This window comes from Ursus maritimus, unplaced genomic scaffold, assembly GCF_017311325.1.
Source record: "Ursus maritimus isolate PB19 unplaced genomic scaffold, ASM1731132v1 scaffold_11, whole genome shotgun sequence".
Classification (NCBI taxonomy): Eukaryota; Metazoa; Chordata; class Mammalia; order Carnivora; family Ursidae; genus Ursus; species Ursus maritimus.
This window is the reverse complement of record NW_024423453.1, coordinates 1,006,290-1,027,981: the sequence shown is the minus strand read 5'-3', so window position 1 is coordinate 1,027,981 and position 21,692 is coordinate 1,006,290. Positions and strand designations below refer to the sequence as shown.

The following is a 21,692-nucleotide window of genomic DNA, read 5'->3' as shown; positions in this document are numbered from 1 at the left end:
CCCTAACAGAGCCAGCTGTGCTGGGATTCAAACTAATGACCGCAGACACAGAAGGACACTGTGGCAGCTGGTAGTTCTTTTTTCCCTGCCTCTTTAGTTCAGATTGTATGTGGGCAGTCTCTTAGCTCTCAGTTGTATTGTGTTTGCTTACAGTTTATACTCGGATGTATTGTAGACTTTCTCAGTACTTCATTTGCTAATTTCCTGTTCATTTTCCTCATAGGGCCATTGCTGTTTTCTACTTCACAGCATTTGCATGCCCAGGCAGCACTTGTTCGCACATTTCATAATGTTTAAATGCCCTCTGCTTATAGGTAGTATCGCCCTCCCACCCCTGATTTGCATGTCTTTAGCACTCCAATTGCCCTTTTCCCTCGGCATTTGTCACCCCCGTCTTTCCTCTTTCCCTGGGTATCCTGGCTATTAATACATTTTCTCTGGAGGGTTATGAGAATAGGGGGGAGGAGCTGTGGTGTGCTGTGGGGAGGGAGGGAGTGGGTTGGGAGCGTGGGGGTGGGTGGGAGTGGGGGGGTCACGTCTTGATGATTGTCATGCAAACGACCTGGCGAAGAATGTGGGAGCTCTCGGTGTCTGCGGTGGGGTAGTGAGGGAGGCTGTTTATTTGTTTTTAATCTGCTTCCTCGTGCAGCTCGTTGGAATGACTTTCTTTATTTTAGTTGTAACAGTTGGAGGATAATGCTAAGGAAGACGCTGCCTGGGAATTCGCCGTCTGCGGAAATGCGCCCCAGAGAGGAATAAAGCAGTCCTCACCTTGCTCTCCCCATCCGGACCCACTTTCCCTCCCCGCCTCGGCCCCCACCCCAACACCACCATCACCCCCTTCCCTCCCCCCCACCTCCCCCCCTTTCCCACCCAGGTGTCGGACCAGGCGGTCCCCACTTCCACCCTGCACCCCTTCTTCCCCCCCTGCACCATGAACACCAATGTCTGCGTGGAGCCCGGGCCGAGCCCGGAGGCCCCGGGCTTGCCCAAGGAAAGCCACCTGCCCGAGGGGGCCCTGAACAGCCTTGTGGATTACAACTCGGAGATGGAGCGCTACCGCTCCTTTGCCACCTCCTTCTACAAGACCAACGGGGGCGCCTTCCCGCAGGCGGCCAAGATCGCGCGCATCACCACCCCCATCTTCCCCAGCAGCGCCGCCGCCGCCGCGGCCGCCGCGCGCATCGGCATGTCCCCCTGGAACTGCGACAACGCGGCCACCGCCGCCGCCGCCACCGCCATGCTCTGGGGCAGCGGCGGGGCGGGGGCGGCGGCGGGGGCGGCGGCGGCGGCGGGGGCGGCGGGGGCGGCGGCGGGGGCGGCGGGGGCGGCAGGAAATCCTCCTCCGCCGCCGCCTCCTCCTCCGCCTCCTCCTCGGCCATCCTCCCCGGCGGCGGCGGCGGCGGCGGCAGCAGGACCAGCATGCACCACCGGAACGACTCCCAGAGGCTGGGCAAAGCTGGCTGCCCGCCAGAGCCGTCGTTGCAAATGGCAAATACTAATTTCCTCTCCACCTTATCCCCTGAACACTGCAGACCTTTGGCGGGGGAATGCATGAACAAGCTCAAATGCGGCGCTGCTGAAGCAGAGATAATGAATCTCCCCGAGCGCGTGGGGACTTTTTCCGCTATCCCGGCTTTAGGGGGCATCTCATTACCTCCAGGGGTCATCGTCATGACAGCCCTTCACTCCCCCGCAGCAGCCTCAGCGGCCGTCACAGACAGTGCGTTTCAAATTGCCAATCTGGCAGACTGCCCGCAGAATCATTCCTCCTCCTCCTCGTCCTCCTCAGGGGGAGCTAGCGGAGCCAACCCGGCCAAGAAGAAGAGGAAAAGGTGTGGGGTCTGCGTGCCCTGCAAGAGGCTCATCAACTGTGGCGTCTGCAGCAGTTGCAGGAACCGCAAAACGGGACACCAGATCTGCAAATTTAGAAAATGTGAAGAGCTAAAGAAAAAACCTGGCACTTCGCTAGAGGTCAGAGGAGATGATTTCTTGTTTCCCAGTCTCCCCCCCTCCCTCCTCACTCCCCTCTCTTCTCCCCTTCAGGGCTTCTTGTCTGGCTTGAAGATGCAGTACCCCTTTCCCGAAGCTTCGTTCAGGCTGTAAGATACAGTTGCAGGTGGTTGCGAGGGCACGGCCTCTCCCCCACCCTCCCCAGCTGCACTTCGCGTGGAACTGGCCTCCAGATGGGGGGTGCGCCCCTCCTTTTTATCTGCGGTGGTAAACTAATGTAATTGGTTTAAAAAATCAGAAGTTTCACATTCAGTGTGCTCCGAAATGCCCCTTGGCGGTTTAATATGCCCCCTCCCTCTTAGTGGTAGTTTTAAAAGCATCTCTGCCCAAAGGGTTGCACACATCGCATTTCATATGCTTTCATTGGCTGAGAGAGACTTATTAGTGGCCAGCTGACAACAGTGAGGACACCATTTGTGGCACACAAGCCTAGGTTTCCATTAAAACACACACACAGAGTAATCTTTGAGGCTGAAATAACATGGATTCAGAAGGGTGTTTTACCCCCTTCTAGAATAATTTTTCTCTTCACCATGATAAAAATGTTTCTGTTTCCCATTTTCCGCATATCTGGTAATTTTTGAGAAAGCAGGAATAATATAGAAAGCTGAACACCACCTGCAGTTTTTAAGGGGATGTGTCTTAGAATCAAGGGACAAAATTAGTTCATTTCAGACAGGTGACAGTCATTTCATTTAGGAATCGTTTTACATAGTCTCACAAATGATTACTAAACTTTGGTTACCAAAGAATATTTCCTTTGAGCTCTGCGTTTGACAAAGTAACCATTTTGTGGTCACAAAATTGTTGTATAAACCAAGCGCAATTTTGATTGATACCCTGGATGGTCAATAATAGTTTCTTTTCCCTATATGTCCTGAAATCAGACAATGTACTGATTGTCACTAAAGTAATTGTTAAATTAGGCTTTTAATTATGTCAAATACAAAGAGCGATGTGTTTGGTAGAAATTTTGTATGGTAATGTCATCAAAACAAAAGGGGGAAAATGTACAATCATAGGTAAATGATTTTAATAGCACGTTTAGCAAAGATGTATGAACAAGTAATCATATTTAATCCCCTGATATCATTTACAGAGTAGGTGACAGGGTGTTCATATACACTTGAGAATATAGGTGGTGGATTTAGCATTTGGGAATATTCTATGGGCTGGATTATAGAGTGAGACTGGCTCCCACAAGTTATTATCAGAGGGGCGCTTGCACATTCCTTTTAAAAATTGCGAGCACTGCTTAAAGGAGTTTTCTCCATGAAGGACTGGTCTTTAAAAGGATAAAAAAAAGAAAAAGAAAGAAAGAAGGAAAGAAGGAAAGAAGGAAAGAAGGAAAGAAGGAAAGAAAGAAAGAAAGGCTAAAGAATTTTGTTGGAGGTTTGAACACAAATAAGATATAGTTTTTTTTAAGTTTTATTAATATACAAGGCAAATAGCATTTTGGGATTCAAAAAAACCCAGTATTATATTGATATCATTATTGATTGTGATCAGTTCCATCAAAATATTACATGTATTCCTCTTTATAAGAAAACCCATCTCTTTGTCGAAAGTTTGACTTTACTCCAGAGTGGTTTATTACATTTCCTTTGGCAACTCTGCTTAAACAAAGAAAATAGTAATTATAAAAATGCAGGTCCCTGTATCTTGTTAGGTGGCAAAAAATTCATTTTTAGTTTTTGAATTCTGTTTTCTGAATTAGTTTGTTGTAACTTACTCTAGGTCTCTAAGGCCCATGGGAAATTAAAACTCAGTTCATACTAAAATTTCCTGTTAATGCCCAGTTGATAAGGACTACATGGCTTTTATTTTTCCACTTAAACTGTATAATATCCAGAATTACAGATTTCGTGTTGCTAGTAGGCCACATCTTCAGCTAGACCCATGGCACTGCCTGCATCCTGATTTAGGATATGTAGTGGGTGAGACCACTGAATAATTCTGATTTATTTAGTAAATAACTGCTCTGAAAGAGCTTAGTGTGGGTACCAGTAGGTTTTCTGCACAAGTTTCTATGCTGATTTATCAATCTAGACAAACTTCATAAATTCCCTTTTTCCTCCTTTTGATAGTTTTCCCACAAACTTGTGAGGCTTAAATTCCTTAGACATTTTAATCACATAGGATCCCACAGTATTACCTTTTCTTTCTTTTTTTTTTTTTTGTAATCCAAGTGCACAAAAGTTCCGTTGATCGTCAGAAAATGGGGTGTGGGTGAGAAGGGAAACACATTTCTGTCTCTGTAGAGCTCTCTGAAGATGTTTTCCTAACTACATACCCCTTCCTACCAGAGAATGGGTCATGGTTCAAGGCTGAGATTGTTAGTGGAGTGTTATTTGTCAGAAAGAAAAAGTTTTTTGGGGGGAGGGGTGGTTTTCTTTCATTTTTTTAATGGCTGAGATTCTTTCTAGGTTATTTTAAAAAGGCAATGGCAGCCTTAAGCCCATGTGTAGCCACACAGTTATGGTTGTAGGGAAGCAGCTGGGTGCATGTCAGAGTGACAAGGTTTACACGACTGAACCAAAGCTGGAGCAGTGTTTGCTGGTCGGTGAAAAGTCCCCTGCTGACCTGCTTCCCTCTCTAATTTGGTTCCCCTAAGTTATCATCATCTGTGGAGATGTTTTAGAGATTGGATAGACTCCCTAGCTGAGGATGATGATTTGGGGATTCGTTATGGGTAATAGCGGTGGGCTTCAGGTTTAAGTTCAGTAGCTAGTATTTCTTGGCTTTAAATTATGGACACCAAATAATATTTGCATCATAATCATTAGTGATATTCTTATTTCTCATTTCAAACCTCATGTGTCCTTCTTTCCTTTGATTTCTTCTCATCCCAAAGGCTGGAGTCTTAATCAGATTTTCAGGCTGAGTAAACTGAAATTAAGACAGACTCACATGGATGTGTTGGGATTCTTGGCCACATTTTTTTGAAACCTCCCCTCTGGCATTCCTTTTAAAACAGCCTTACTTATTTTCACGTTTTCCTGCTTAGTCTCATGTTAAGAGCATCTTAATGCCTTGGAAATATGTTTATAAAATCATCCCCTTGATAATATTCCATAACAATGCACATAAAACAAATTTAGTTTCTCTATGATACTGTGCACTGTATATTTGCATAGAACACTGTTCATTTAGTCAATTACTTCATTAAAAAACTGTCACTAATTATTCACAGCAGTTGTTACAGATACTGTGTGCCCTTTCTGCAACAAAACTTATCTTAAAAACTTGCATCCTAAATGATCGATATTAAGTTGAGAGATTTTAATAAACATATGATTATGCATTATGGTAATAAGTTACATAATAGCACTTTGTCTCATGCAAAGGTAATCAATCCTTCAGTTTTCATATTCACAGCAGTTACATTTCTTATATGAAGATCTAACTTTTTAAAATATCCCAACCCGATATGGCTCAAGGGATAGAATCATCCCATGGGCAACCCCAGCCTCTTAGTCCCTGAACATTGTTCAGGTGACATGATTGATCTCTGTGGGACAGCATTAGAGACCACACAGATCTGGTTTCTCTCCCATTAGCTGATTTATGGAATTACATTAGTAAGCAGCACCTCAGGAGATTTCCCTGCCCCCACCCTTGGCTCTCAGCTCTAAGTTACAGGCTGCCACCACAAGCTGGAGAGGGACTTAAAAATGATACGTTATAGTGAAGAGACTATAGTGAAGAGAAACTGGAACCTCAAGAAAAAGGACAATTTCTATCTCTTTCTTTTCTTTTAAAACTTTTCTCTCATTTAAAACATTTATCTCCCGAATCTACAGGCCAACAAGTTAGGTTGAGCTATTAAGGGGTTTGGTGGAAAACACCAAATATTGCCCCAAACTTGATAACTTGATTTTTTGAAGAGTGTTGTAGGGAAGGAGAGACACATTTCTTTATATATGCTATTAAGTTCCAAGAGCCCAGCACACAAAGGGCAATCGAAAAATTCTGGACACAGCAGTGTCTGCAGGGAAGATGGTACCTGGTTCCCAAGGAAATGTATTTTTAGACCATATGTAAAATAGGTGTGTCCTTCAGACTCAGAATCTGTATGGTTAAATAATGAAACCAGTCAATACTTGAACATGTTATTAGTTTTTGAAGTTTGGTGACTTTAAAATGGAAATGTATAGGTAAACACAGACGTTTCATATCTTAAATTGAAACATCCACCTGTTTGTCATTTTATGTCGTGATTTAAAAATGATTTCTCAATTTTTAGTTTCAAAAATCAAAAACATGCCAGCATAAAAATGTAAATTTTTATTTTATTCTCAAAAATACAAATATGTAATTGTTAAAGNAGGAAAGTCAATCAATTCAAACAAAATGATAGTATATTAACACTAGAGTGTAATATAGAACTAATGTAGGAAAAAAGATCCTGAGCTTCATAAATGATAAGAAAAAAGTTCAGAAAAGTTTAGCTTTGACTAAAGTCAAGTCGATTTGTAGTCAAGGCATCAAACTGTAATACAAGTCCAGCGAGATTTTCCTCCTATCACTCCATTTAATACAAGGTAGTCAAAGTTGTTTTTAAAAGGACCATATGTTTTTAATAATTCCTAAATGAAAATAATACCCCCACCCATGCAAATATCATGTAAATTCTTTTTTTTTTTTAAAGATTTTATTTATTTATTCAACAGAGATAGAGACAGCCAGCGAGAGAGGGAACACAAGCAGGGGGAGTGGGGGAGGAAGAAGCAGGCTCATAGCGGAGGAGCCTGATGCGGGGCCCGATCTCAGAACACCAGGATCACGCCCTGAGCCAAAGGCAGACGCTTAACCGCTGTGCCACCCAGGCGCCCCAATATCATGTAAATTCTAAGCAATCTTTTGCATGGCAATTAGTAATAGTTAAATAAAAGTAATTAAAATCTATATGTAAGTTATCCTCTAAGAATGTTTGTTTGAAATTCAACTGTCATCAAACAAAATACAAATGAATAAGCAATCTGAAAGCCAATCAGAACAAATCAACAATAACAAGTTTTAGACGAATCAGATAGAAATATCGTACATTGCAAATAAGAATGAAAGGTGTATCTAGTGATTGGGAAAATAAAAGTTACTTGATTTTTAGACTTTTTGCTGGATTGATGACTGAAGTATTGCAGCCTATTTTGGTTAGTCTCTTGTTTCCCTGGGTGAACATTGAGGGGTTTTTGTATAGTCAGACTTACAGACTGGCAAATACAGAACAAATAAAGAAACTAGTCTGTAAGACTAAAATTGGAAAGGAGTGGAAGAAGGGTGGGCGTTTCATCTACATTGGCTCTAGTTTGCCAGGTTGGAGACTGAAGATCTATGGGGAGGGTGATCTTGGCAACCCTGTGGAATATTCTTCCTGAATACGCGAGTAAAACATGAAATTATTTGAGTCTGTAGAAATGTGTTTTTAAAAACTCTTTTGAAGTAGTTGGTGCTTAGAACTGTTTGAACTCAGTTGGTTAGATGATCTGAATACATAGTTCATTTTTACCAGAAAACAACTCACCTTTTAATTTTGCTTTGAAGAAGCATAACAAAATGTCCCACTATGCAATAAATTTCACAAGAGTGGATATGCTCCCATTTTTTACATGTATTTTTCCTCACATTACACAAAGTGTTTAACTAACATATTCATCGCATAAAGGTATCTAATCAAATTAATAGGTTAAATTCCACATTTGTTGAAAGGAAGGCCCACGTAAATATCTAAATTGGATAAAGGACTACTTCTCTTTCAGTTTTCCTTTATTTTTAAGTTAATCTTTAAAAAGCGAAAATGAACCCAAAATAATGGTAAAATTTTTCATTTTTATGTATGATTTTTGGTCACTGATTAGAATGTAGATGATCTTGGTAGGGGCCGTAGAACACTCTAGAAAAATACCATTTTTTACAAAATTTGTTTTTGATGTTATTTTTTATTGTAATCAGTGGAAATTTTGAAGATTCTGCATATGCATTAATCTTGTTCCTTGTGTTGCAGTGTTTCTGCTCATTCGTAACATAGTTTTTCATCTGGCATTATGCTATTATCCTTAAGAGTTTCAAAATATTTAGGGGAGGGGCACAGGGGTGGCTTATCCTTCAGTCCTATCTTGTTCCATCACATACAAACACCTGTCCTGATATTGAATTATTCTGCATGGTAATGGAAAAGCCTCCCTCCATTCAGCATCATATGTTTTCTGTTGTTTATTGAGTTATGTTGCACCATACTTCAGATGCGACAGCCATTTAATAATGTTGAAGACTTAGCTCTGCAGGGGCTAAAAGGATCCCAGCAGGCTTGTTAACTTCTACTCTAAAACATTATGAGAAATATTTTTTTCCTCTGTGAAACTTCGGGGCTTTCTCTTAATTTATTTTAACAACATAAGAATCCAAAGCCAGGTATGAGAGCCAGCCTGTTAAATTTGTTCTGTTCTTCTTTTTCTTAATATTTAACGCATTTATTTCTCGTTACGTTTCTTACTCTAAAGCAAATGGCAAAGCAAAAATGAGTTTTTTCAAAGAAGTAATACTAAAGATGTATTTCTTTGGCTGATACATGAAACCAAATATAAATTATAGGAAGAGAGTATAGTACTACTTTCTTGGCTTTTCATTTCTTTTAGAATTAAAAATTATATTTGGGCCATATGGCCACATTTCGATGATGGGTTATGGGAGGAGCTAATAGTATCAGGTGACTTAAACAGTTGAAATTAGGTACATCAGCATAACTTCTCTGAACTTTGTTTCCTCATCTATGGAATGGGGATCATAGTATCCATTAGCTTACAACTTTTTGATATTTTATGTAGGTTGGTGTACTTTGTATAATGAAAGATGCTATGCAATTTCTCATTCCTATGTTAAAGTCTTCAGTGAGAAGTAGAGAATAAGACAACTATGTTTACAGTTAATCCAGTCCACTAACAGGTTACTTAGAGTTTTCAGAAATTAAAGCACAGGTAGACTGTGTTGTGGTTTGTGTTTTCTGAATTTTTGCTTTAATCATCCAGTTCACCAAACATCTGGCTTGATTTCACTTGGAAAGACATAAACCTGATAAACAAGTTTTCCTTGTTCTTCTACTTGCACTGTCAAATGCCCAGGAAAAGGGCACAAATTCCGTAGTCAAGTCCGTCAATGTGGTGAGCCAGGTTAAATACATTAGTGATCTTCCTCCTTCCTCACCAAAGATACACCGCTGCCATTAATTTCTGTGACTTTTGAGAGAGAGAGAGATTGACTTTAACACAACACCTTCCTTTGGCTACTATTTTCTTTATTTGGACAGACGTGGTGAGTTATTCTAAATGTGAATTCGTTTAAGAAAATCATTGTAAGAAAGAAATGGTTTAATGCTTATGAATCCTAGTTGGAGAACATATTTAATAAATATTAGAAAATTTATGAGTTACTTTTGTTTTGGAAGATAGGTGTGTGGGGGAATAAAACAGGTAGATACACATTTTGAGATTAAAAAGTAAAGTAACTATGCAGAGCTTTCTTTTTTTAATAAGGAGGGGGTATTTATGAAATGAAGAAAGGTAGTGAGCAATAATAGAAAAGGCTAATGATTTTTTGGGGAGAAAACAGTGATAAGCCCTTAAAGATTTGGAATACTAATCCAGAGAGCATTAAAAACCAAGGAGAAAGGAATATTCAAGTCAGGATGCAATGCAGTGTCTAGAAGGAACTTTGTCAAGACAGGATATGGCTGTCTGCTTTCCTTCAGCAGTTATAGAAGTTTTGCAGAGAGTGGAAACTATAAAAAGAGGGAAGATAATATTTTTATGACTTCACTCAATATATTTGGGTTGGGAGTCAGAGTGAAAGCTCAAGTTCAGGGGAGTGGCAGCTGAATCAGAGACAGGGAACACAGATTGTGTTATAGCTGATGTTATTATTTTTACTTGTCTTTGAAACATTTGGTAGAATAATTCCAAAGCATAACTAAAAGAGAATGCTTCCAAGATGGGTGGAAGACGGGATCCCATTTGGATCTCCTCTGCATCTAAATTCATACTTTAGAGGACATTCTTGAGAACGTGAGCAAGTGTCAAACTGGGGAAAACTCTGCTGAAAGTGCTGTTTCTTGCCCAACGACTTAAAAAAAAAAAAACCTGGATGATTGATAGAATCAAAAGGATAGAGATCTAGGAGGATGAGAGGGGAAAGGGCCATATGTTTATAGATCACGAAGACTCATGGGCATTTCTGTGTATTTCAGCAATTCTGGCAAATTCCAGGGAAGATATATTTTCTCCAAAACCTTACAGAGTGAGAAGAGATGAAATACATTTTTAAAGAAAGATAGACTATATAAATTTGTGTGGAAATGATGATTACGGGTGTTGGTGAATCAGTAGCAGGAATGTAACTGTCCTGGGGAAAGACTTGTCTATGGGAAGTGTTCTCGTGTGTAGGTTAAATGAGACCAGCGCTGGTTTTAATGGAGTCAAGAATAAGGGAAGAGCTAAAACTCTTGGTTGCATGTAGATGGATGAGAAGTAAGAAGATGTGGAATCTTCTAGTAAACATTAAATACTTTGTGTGCTCTAATTTTCATCCATGAAAAACAAAATAGAGAACACTGGCCTTTTCTGTCCCAAAGGAAATACAGATTGGATCTTTTATGTAAGGCTGCTATCTAGAGTTAAATTCATTATGAAGTGGAATGGTGTTTGGATTTTCCTCATGTGATTCTCTTCACATGAACATGTTATTTGTGTGGCGTGGAGCTGTGTTTTTCAAACGGCAGGTGACAGAACATTAGCGGTCCATGTGTTGGCTTACCATGAGGATTTTCAGAGAGTAGAACAGAACAGAGCGGAACATAAAATATATGAGTGCAGCACATACAGTAAGAGTGCATATTGTTAAACTTCTGTTTCAGTTTGTATGTACACATAAATGTATGTGTACGCGTGTACTAGGCTGCTATGTAAAATGTATTTCTAAGTGTTGGTTGCAGTCAAAAAGTTTGAAAAACACTCGTTCAGTGACAGCGACAACACTATTGAACGAGTCTGTAGTGAGGAAAGAAATTATATTTGTAAATGGAACAATGTTAACAAGATAAAGAGTAAAATTTAAATGTATTTCTATAAATAGTGTGTCTTTACTTCTCCTAGGCAGGTCCGTAGCTATGCCATGTATTCGTGAAAACATGGTATATTACTAAGCACGGAGTCAACCTTTGATCAATTCAATTCGATTTGACCAATCTTTAGGAAGGAACTGTTATTTTCTAAGATTTGTGGTAAGTGCTGTGGATATATACATATATGTTTACACACACACACACACACTTGTTTAAGAAACTTAAACTTTTCTTTATTTCTGCCTTTTGCAATACCCATCTAAATCCCTAGCTTTACATCTTAGTCCTTCATCCAAGATATTCGTCCCCTACTTACATTCTTAACTTTCAGTCCAAGAAATGGACACATGTAAATAACGTAATTGAATTAAAATGACATAATTGCTCTGGAAACAGTCTCATACCTATTTAAAAGCCTTGGGATTCCCTGATGCATCCTTGGCTTCGTTCTTCCCTAGACCTCGATAGAAAAATACTTGCTACTGGTGATCTCTACCTGGTTTCCTCATGTGATTATGTGGTGTACTATTAAGTTTTCTATTAGTAGAATTTTTCAAGGAATAAGAAAAAAAATACTTGCCTTGAACATTTCAACATACTGAGAATCTACGTGACTTGTTATTTCATGTATATTTTACACAGTAGTGGAAATCCTTGTTTGACCTGAATAAGAAAGAAGAAAAGAAGGAAGGGAGGGAGGAAGGGGAGGCAGAGTGTAGTGTTACAGAGCCGAGAGAAACCAGAAAGGAGCATATTGGTAGAGAGGTGGTCATGTGCAAGGTCGTCTTGAGCCTGGTTTAAATAAGAAATTGGTAGAAACAAAGTCTCAAAATTTTTGGCAAGATGCCACGAGCCCGGGCTCGGACCCACTAGAACCCTTCAACATTGTTTCTTTTCATTTACCGTAGTGGAAAAAGTAGTTTCATGGAAACTAGCTTTCACCCCCACACCCTTCTCATTTCTCTTTAAGACTAATTCACTCAGGTCTGCCATTAGAAACATAGAAAAGCCAAGGTGCGAAAACTAATGGTCCAAGTTTGCGATGGTGTTTAGGGAGATGGAGGCCATCCTATAAACAACTAATTGTTCCAAAATATCTGTAATTTTTAAGTGGTTATGTAGAGAATTTCCTGAAAAATACAGAATGCACATGCAGAAAAGACTCCAGAAAAATGGAAGCAAGACTAGTAATCACTAAATCTTATAAATTCTATGCTTGAAAAAAAGTTAGACTTAATTGACTCTGCTGGTTAGTTAACTTTGGGAAGGTGGCTATGTTTGCACAAAGATGGGGCACAAGATACTCATAGAAAAAGAAGTAGTATATGGAAATTCTCTGAGGAGACATTTGAATCTAAATATTTGAGACCTTGCTCTAGCACGAGATATACTGATACCGTGGTAGTGCAGAATGCGAAAGAGTGCGTATCCTCTTCATGAGGGAAATGAGCCAAAATATATTTCTAAAGAGCTTGGTAACTTGTAATAATTTGATAAAGTTAAATTATAATAATTGTTGATTGTATACCTTTTAATTTTATTATTTAAAAAGAAAAAAAACGAGAGACCAAAAACGATTGTGAATTTGAGCATTTGGTGTGATGGCAATTACAATTCAATTACAATTATTAAAAAAAAATTTTTTTCAGAAATACTGCAAAAGCTGTTATTGTCAGAAGTATGGTTTTAACCAAGTACATCATTTTGATGATAACATCTTAATGACTGGAATGTTTGGAATTTACTCTAAACTCCTCTAAGTAATTCATGGACATAAAACATGCTGGGTCTATGGAAATGGTTGGAATTTTGTCACAGAGGGTTCTAAACCAAATGAAGTCCAGTGACTACATCCACGGTGCTAAGGAACTGAGCCTAAGAGAAAAATGTTTATTAAAGTTATTTTCACTTTTTACATCGTATTAAAAAATGAATATTTCTCAAATTCTCAGATCTATAATAATTCAAAGAGAAGCACTATAATTTCAATTTCTTATAGAGGTTTGGTATAGAGGTTTGTATTTCATTTGAATCCATGTTAGAGACTATCCAAATCATAGCTTTGATCATTTTAAAATGTCACCTCTTAATATGTTTTTGTGACCTCCCATTTCCTCACATTTTACAAGATTTTTTCTTCTTCTCTTCAGTAAGAGAACAAGACAGTTCACTGTCTGCTTTAAAAGTAACCAAAATTTTCAAAATTGTCCAACGACTTTATCACAAAAAGAATGCTGGTGGTTTTTCCATAGCTGATTAGCAATGACCTCACCTAAAGGCACTGTTGCATTAAACAGGATTAGTGCAGTGACCTTGAAGGGAGAGGGAGTTATCTAACTTTTGTCTCTGCCAGATAGATAGATAAGTGGTAGGTAGGTAGGTGGGTAGATTAAGTTCTGTTTATCATATAACCATATATATCTGTGTATATATTAATAAAGTAAATATAAACATATGGAACATATAAATAGAATTGACTGTTCTAATCATTTTTGACAGTATTGATATAATTAATCTAATTTCTGCTTTTTAATTTCAATTTTACTTTTACTTTCCTTTCACACTCCCTCTAAGAACCTTTAACATAGGGTTCAAAATACTGCATAAAGTAATTCTTCAAAAACCTCTTTTTAATTGGTGGATCATTGAACAATTTTTCTCTTTCTGCTTATCTTGGTATCATCCTATTACAGTTTATATGTCCAAGAACATTTTAATCACTAAACAACTCATTTACAATACAATAAGTTTGCTTATTTGTTAGAATGATGGGATTTGAAGTGTTTTTACCACTTTGAAATAGAAGCCTACATAGCATTCATCACGAGACCTGCCTAAATCAAGTAGTTGCATTAGATACTAGAGCAAAAGTGGGCACTTTTTTGGTCACTTTTGGGCACATGTAAATCACGGTGGTAAGCTATTACTTTCCTTCCCACCAACCCATCCCCTCCCTTTAGACACACGTTCTCCTTTAGATAGCTGTTTTCCTAACTGGCTTTACTAGCACATTGACTTAATTTAGCATCTGTACAAAGTAATGTGTAAACTCATCTTTCCATCTACAAAAGTTAGCTAGGTTGATCTTCTCCAGTCATGCTCTCGTTGTCTAAAATCATGCCATCGCAGTGGTGATGGTGAGGGGGGCGGTGTTCGTGCAGGAGGGGGAGGAAGAGGACGGGCTGTCAATATTTGCAAAGCGGGGAAGAGTAGCAGGAGCAATAGCCCCCAGAGGATGGGTATTAATGAAAAAGCCATTGTCAGTTCTCCACCATTAATCAGAGAAATCCTGGCCATGCATATCAATTCGAAAACCAAAAAAGTAGAGTTCTCCTTATAATTATATTTAAGGCCTCCAAAAACTTGGGTCATAAAAGTTATGAAGTTACCTATTTGGTGTTTTCTCTCTTTTAGAGAGGGGTCTAATATTCCAGTTAGTGGTAATTTTGATATTTTTAGTTTACTTTTGGATAATGACAAAATAAAATGTGAGTATACAGATACTGATACAATTATAGGATAAATGAATCAGAATTATGAGAAGAATTGATACATATCACATATGTGATATCTATTACACGTATGATTTATATTACATAATATATATGACATAGATATTACAATAGGACAGAAAAAGAAAGTAAGGTGTAATCGAAAATGTAGAAACTATTTATATTAATCTATATAGTTTTAATTGAGATTATTAAAATATAAAGTTTTTGATTATAATAGTAAATTATTAGACTGTGGGATTATCATAGATCATAAATTAATTGTTCTCTCAGATTTACTGACCTATACTATACCTGTGCTTGCTAATAATTCTAGTAAAGTTAGTGGATTACTGATCTATGATTTCTAAAATATATTAATTATTAATTAGAAATATATATAAGAAATATAGAAAAATATGTCTGCTAAAAACATTTTGGGGTGTCTCTAACATTTCCTAGGTACCATTTTAGATTGTAATTATTAATTATCCAAAGATTTGTATTAATGTGCATGTGCGTGTATTCACACTCACAATATTGTATATATAATACAATTTTCCATTTTTCCAAGTAGGCTTTGAAATTTTGTCAGTAAAAAAATTGAGAACCTATATAACTTGATATTTTAGCATTCTTTGTGAGAAATCAGGGGAAAAAGTAGTTTTTTTTCACCATCAGGAATCTTTTGTTCATGCAAAATACTCCAAAGTTTTAAAGTTTCATTTGAAGCCAAAAGAAAATATAATCAAATATCTAAAGGCAAACAGTGGTACAATATTATCTTTTGTCATGCTCATGTAGTTTCTTTTTTTTTTTTAAAGATTTATTCATTTATTTATTTGACAATGTGACAGCTAGAGAAAGAGGGAACACAAGCAGGGGGAGTGGGAGAGGAAGAAGCAGACTCCCAGCGGAGGAGCCTGATGTGGGGCTCGATCCTATAAAGCCGGGATCACGCCCTGAGCCGAAGGCAGACACTTAATGACTGAGCCATCCAGGCGCCCCTCATGTAGTTTCTATTGAGAAATTTCAGTAATTCATTAAGGTTTTCAAGTTCTAGTGTGAAGAGGTCAATCAAATGCTGTGAGGTGCTCCAATTTCAAGGTCTTAGATGGTTGGAGCCTAAGAAACTTACAGGGGACTCCTCACAGGAACACACTATTTCAGAAGAGCTTAAAAGAGGCTGTATTGGCCAACAACTATTTGATATTGCTTTGCTTTTGATTGGAAAAAGCGTACTTCACTTCATTACGTAAGAATCGGAAAATGGTTGGATGACTTCCGTTTCTTTAATAATAAATGGGAAAACAGGAAATTATTTTTGATTACCTTAAGGATAATGGTAGCCCAAAGCTTGGAAATCATTGTATTAGAAGCATCTTGTTCCACAATGGAATTCTGAAGGCCTAGGGAAATCACCGAGATTTTTGGATTAGAAAGTACATGAAGAAATATTGAAAAGATATATTTAAGTTTAGTTAGAGAATTTTCTAATGTCATAATTATTATCTCAATTTATATAGCTTTATGCATTCTGAAGATTTCAGCACCGAGTTGTCTTTAATTTGCCCTTTGAAAGTTCATGTCTGGCTTTATTAAATGAGTTTTGTTTAGTGCCATTTGCAGTGCCACGCTTTCCATATTGTATGTAAATATGAATAGCCAATTCCACCTATCTCTGTCTGGAGGGAAGTGTAGCTATCCCATTTGCGGTCTTCCAGAGGTGAATTTTTATTAGACTTGCCATAGTTTACACAAGGATATGTAGACCCATCTTCAACCTGAAGATACCACAGTTCATGTGACTGCTCAGCAGACACCAAAAAAAGAAAGATACTCAAATCCTTTAGGTGGCAGCTTTGGGGATTTTTATTTATTTTACGTCATTTAATTACTTTTTCATCGCCGATTTAACAAAAATTAAACGTAACTATACCTCTGCCAGAGACATAGTGATAACTTTTGTATTCTTTTTTTTAAGTATGTGTAAACTGTACTTGGGCTTGGATTATATCATTCTTATATATCTTCAACAAAATTCCTACGTATCTTATACAAGGAAATGTCATTGCTTTTTTAAAGTTATTTAGGAGGGAAACGGAAGTCATGGCTTTAAGCTCATTAGTGTAAGGTCTTACAGATGTGGCTCTGGCTTTCGTAGGGATGAAGGCTCTGGAACACCACGCTTTGCAGCAGTGCGCGAGGGAGAACGCAGGGCTGCGGGCTTCTCCACGGGCCCCCTGGGAGCGGGCTGCTGTATGTCAGCGTTCGCACCTGCGAGCAGTGAAGGCTGCCTTAAACAATGCTGATCAACTCCATTCTCTTCTTTACCTCCCCGCCCCCTTCTCTTCCTGGGGAATCTGGCTTTCCTGTCACTCAGGATAACGATTTCCTGCAAGCATCACCGAGATCCAGAAAGTCACTGTAATCTCATCAAGAGTGTGATTCCCCAGCTGGGACTGCTGAATTTATAGAACCGGAGGTAGCCGGTCAGGGTGCGTAACCCTCCGCGGTGTGGCGCCGGAGCCCCCACGCCGTCTGAAATAGAAGTCCTCTAACAAAGATGACCTCATTAATTGAGAGAATGAGCGAAGATAGGTGCCCAAATTAGTACAGACTTAATAAAAACCCTATAACCAATATTTTATGAATGAAAGCAAACCATGTTGCTTTCCCCATCTTGACCGAAAAGAACTCAGTCCAGGCGTCCAGTAAATTTCCACTGAGCCCAGTGAGACTGGAGGAGTTTGGGCATACATCTTCTGCTTTGTGTGGCCTATGGGAGGGACACCAAGGAGTTTTGTTACTTTTTTCACCCTGAAATCAATTTTACAGAAACCTCATTTCAAGCTTCTGGTGAAGGCCTTGATAATTTGTTCTAATTAATGCACTAGTGGTTTCCCTGTTTTCTAACACATTTTAGGTGATTTCCCAACAAATCGTTTTTAGACTTCAAGACCTCAAAAATCTTAATATAAGGGAGAAATATTTTTTAAAAGATGTTTCTCTGCTTATCTTCACCCTTCCCCTGCAGCAGTGGACTGTCTGTATCTTTCTATATGGAGATCCATGCAGGCCTCGACGACTGCAGAATAATATGCACACATCACAGGGCTATATTTTGTGACAGGTTGTATTAGTAAAGAAAACCAGGTCTCTGGTTTTCTCGTATTCATTATCTAATTAATTTTTGGTGCTAACAAGCATTGAGAAGTGATTATCTTTCTCCTCACAACAATGACCTTTGATCTCAGGTGGCGTTTTATGAAGCTTGCTTTTTCTAAATATTGCAAATAAAATTGAGTAATGGAAAGGGGCACAGGAAGAGCAAAGAGTTGGAAAAGAGATTTCAAAATGTATCCAAGACATAAGGAGTTCACCTCATTTAAAAAATGTACTCCATACATTTTTCTGTTTATCTTCATAAACATATATGTTTATCAAGATACAAGATTATCTAAGTATATACTTACAGTCTTGTTTCCAGTTGGCATCTGAAAGGAAATTGGCATCTCTATGTCATATTCTATACATGTAAATGTGAATATATATGAATATATATGCACATGTTTATTTTTCATATGTGAATCTGTAATTGCATGGATATGTCTGGATCTAAGTTATCTTGTTAAAAATGACTACATTTATATAAGTATGCATACTTATATAAAATTTACTCTTAGTTGGCCTCAGGCAGCAAGCTTAGCATCTGCTATAAACGTCTAAGTTTTCATTTACTGCTTGTGTGTGTGTGTGTGTGTCTAAGTATGAATATTTGAATATGTTTCTTATTACTTCATATAATTCCTTTAATAATGACTAAATACATGTAATGAGCATATACGATTACATTTATCATTCAAAAGTTAATTTTGGAAAGTGGTAAAGGCGTTTTTTTCATCAACCAAATCAAATGATGGGATTTGGGTATGTGTAGTGAGCTGGAGAGAAGAAAACAGTATACCATGAGGTATACTATTATAAAATATTAATAAGTAAAATATTAATAAGCACTATTTATTCAGGAATAATGGACTTTCTTGTTTGCATTTTTAGAGAATATGTCACAAGTTAAATGTTTTTGTATATACGTTATATAAACTTGCATTAGAATCGTTAGTTTGGGGTGCCTGTCTGCCTCAGTTGGGAGAGCATAAGACTCTTGATCTCGGGGTCATGAGTTTAAGCCTCACATCAGGAATAGAGTTTACTTTAAAAAAAAAAAAATCATTAGTTTTTTTTTTTTTTTTTTGAAGATTATATTTATTTGACAGAGACAGCCAGCGAGAGAGGGAACACAAGCAGGGGGAGTGGGAGAGGAAGAAGCAGGCTCCTAGCGGAGAAGCCTGATGTGGGGCTCGATCCCGGAATGCTGGGATCACGCCCTGAGCTGAAGGCAGACGCTTAAGGACTGCGCCACCCAGGCACCCCCATTAGTTTGTTCTTATACATTCTTTTGTGAAATTTGTTGTGTTGACTGTGAGGAGAAGTTTTTAAAAATTCTTTTTAGTGCAAATAGTGAAAAGTGGCTTTGCTTTCCAAAATGGTTATTTTTTTCATTTAAATTTCAGCGGATATCTTAACTAATGTAATACACTTTTATTTTTAGATGACATTGTTACAGTAGAACTTTGTCAACCAAATAAGTCAAATGTGAGAAAGTAAATAAATGCTAGCCTCAATTCTTAAAGAGTACTTAGAGTAAGATTTTTCATGTATTTTCTGAAATATGAAATTCAAGTGCTATTAACACTGTCTTAAGATGTGTTTACGAGAGGTGCATGTGTGTGTGTTTGTGTGTTCGTGTTCTGTACCTACCCAATAATTTGGTAACATTAAACATACCAATTTATATACTTCCCTATTCTTGGCAGCCATCTTCTATTCTACACAGGACTGTTGGACTGGCCTAAGGAATAAAATCAACCCTCTTTCATTTACCCCTATAGGAAAATTTAGCTTATTGGTTCTTATGTACCTTCAATATGTTCTCATGTGATTCTGTTTTTGAAAGAAGAGTATCGTATTATGAATTACTGTAATATTAATATAGAGAGGAAAATTCAGTACTTTACCATTTTTTCTGACAAAAAAAAAAAATCCCCAAAACCCATAACTTTAAGCATTTTGTTAAAATGATTGCTCGTACTTTTGGTGCTAACTTATTACTCCTTTGGAAAACGATAGTCATTTTATGGTGCAAAAGGATAGTTACGCTCCACTGAGGAGTATTGGCTAGTGTAAGTTTGCTTCGTACATATGATATTAATTGTGGAAAATGCAGACTTTAAAATAGTGGCATATGTTGTCAGTATAGTTCTCATTAGATTATTTGTGGGAATGTTTAGCATCAGCAGTTGTTAAATGATAGAATTAATATCGATGTAATATTTTTTATTGTCCTGTCGTAAATGAAATTCCCCAGAATAAAGAAATTATGTCACTGAATTCTCTAAATATCGACCGCACACAGGATGTGTTTGTGTGCAAAGCAGATACAGACATCCTACTACTGCCTAATAGTTTGAACGTCCCCCGTTATTCCGACGACTCTCCATGTTCTAGGCTGTATTTCCTGTATTTTTTAGACCGATGTGTTTTAATCATCATATTCAGTAAATTAGCATTAAAGTCAACATCCTAATTTTTGTAATGTTCTAAGACTGAACATTTCTTTTTTTTATTAAATGTTGAAATATCCAAGTTATTATGTTGTGTATTGCTGACTAAAAATATTGCTGAAGTGTAAAGGAGAAAAATCTAATTTTATATTGGCATAGAAAGAAAGCTTAACTTGTTTTCTTGCTCTTTTTTTATAGAGAACACCTGTTCCCAGCGCTGAAGCATTCCGATGGTTCTTTTAAAGCAGTAGTATATCTTATTTTCAAGGCATTTGGAAGTGAAGGGCAAACTAATGTCTTCTTTTAAGAAACTGCTTAGTCCACCACTGAAGAAAATATCCAGATATTATTTTCATTTTATGTATAGGGGTTTCTTCCAAAAAAAAAAAAAAAAAGGAAAAGAAAAGAAAAGAAAAAAGACGTATAAAAATAATCCGGGAGCTTGGGGAATTGGCCAGTCTATTTACTTTCCATACACTGATTCTTTCTTTGATGTAATTTAGCTATACTTAGTGAAGTTGTTGTCTATTTTGAAAGTGGCTGTAAAAAATAAGTTTGGGTAAACCCCTGCTGTAAAATCATGTATCTTTGCAAAGTACATATCTATACTTCATTTTCAAATATATGTGTTTCAGTACTGTAAACTGTACAGATAGCAGCTTGTATTTTGTGTGTTTAGACACAAGGAGACAATCATGTCTGAGCATCTATGGAGATTAACAGTTTGTACACAACAGTATGGTTCTGCGAGTTAAATCTGGAGCAATAAATTTTAGCTTTAAATATTTTTTGCCAGTTGTTTCTAGAAGCAGCAACAGCAGTGGCGTGCTTTGCCATGCGTCCTTCCGTAGAGACTTGATGCCAAGTTTTACAAGACGAAAAGATGGTGATGCATCCAGCAATTACCTTCAGTTGTATTGTTATGAGGGGAAGATGTTATGAAAGTTTCAATTAATCTTTTGAGCACTATATTAGAGTAGTGGTTACGCACTTGCATTGCTTACAAACGAGCTGTACAGAAGGGTATACCTCCCAAATACTTAGTGTAGTTGACTTGTCTTGGGTTGCACTGTAAGGCAGAGTACTCAGAGTAGTTGGAACATGCAGAATCAGTTGTATAAATTAAAAAAAAAAAAAAGCAGTGTTTTCTAGGATACAGAGAAAAGTATCATATCTTAGGGGGAGAAATTCATGATTGACTTTTTTTTCTCAGCCCAACATGGGGTGTATGTATTTTTTGTTTGTTTATATTTTGCTCTTTTTTTATAGGAAAAAGAAACACTTAATAAAATGTACCCAAATGTTTTAATTCCATGTATGATATGAAATGGGTAGTTTGTTTTAAAATTTGAATACATAAAGACCTCCCGCATTGAGGCATGACTAGATGTATTTTTAAGTTAAAAAAAATTAAACACACTCATAAAAGTGAGGCTTTTAAGCTTCTTTTTA

At 37.7% G+C, this 21,692-nt stretch overlaps 1 protein-coding gene across 1 annotated transcript; it reads left to right on the top strand.

Annotated features, from left to right (window-relative positions):
* Positions 1-934: 934 nt before the first annotated feature.
* CXXC4 (CXXC finger protein 4) lies at positions 935-21,446 on the top strand. Its single transcript, XM_008689505.2, is given in 3 exon segments — positions 935-1,256; positions 1,259-1,974; positions 20,439-21,446. Coding segments are annotated over 3 exon segments (1,083 nt in total). The 3' UTR covers positions 20,484-21,446.
* The last annotated feature ends 246 nt before the right edge of the window (positions 21,447-21,692 follow it).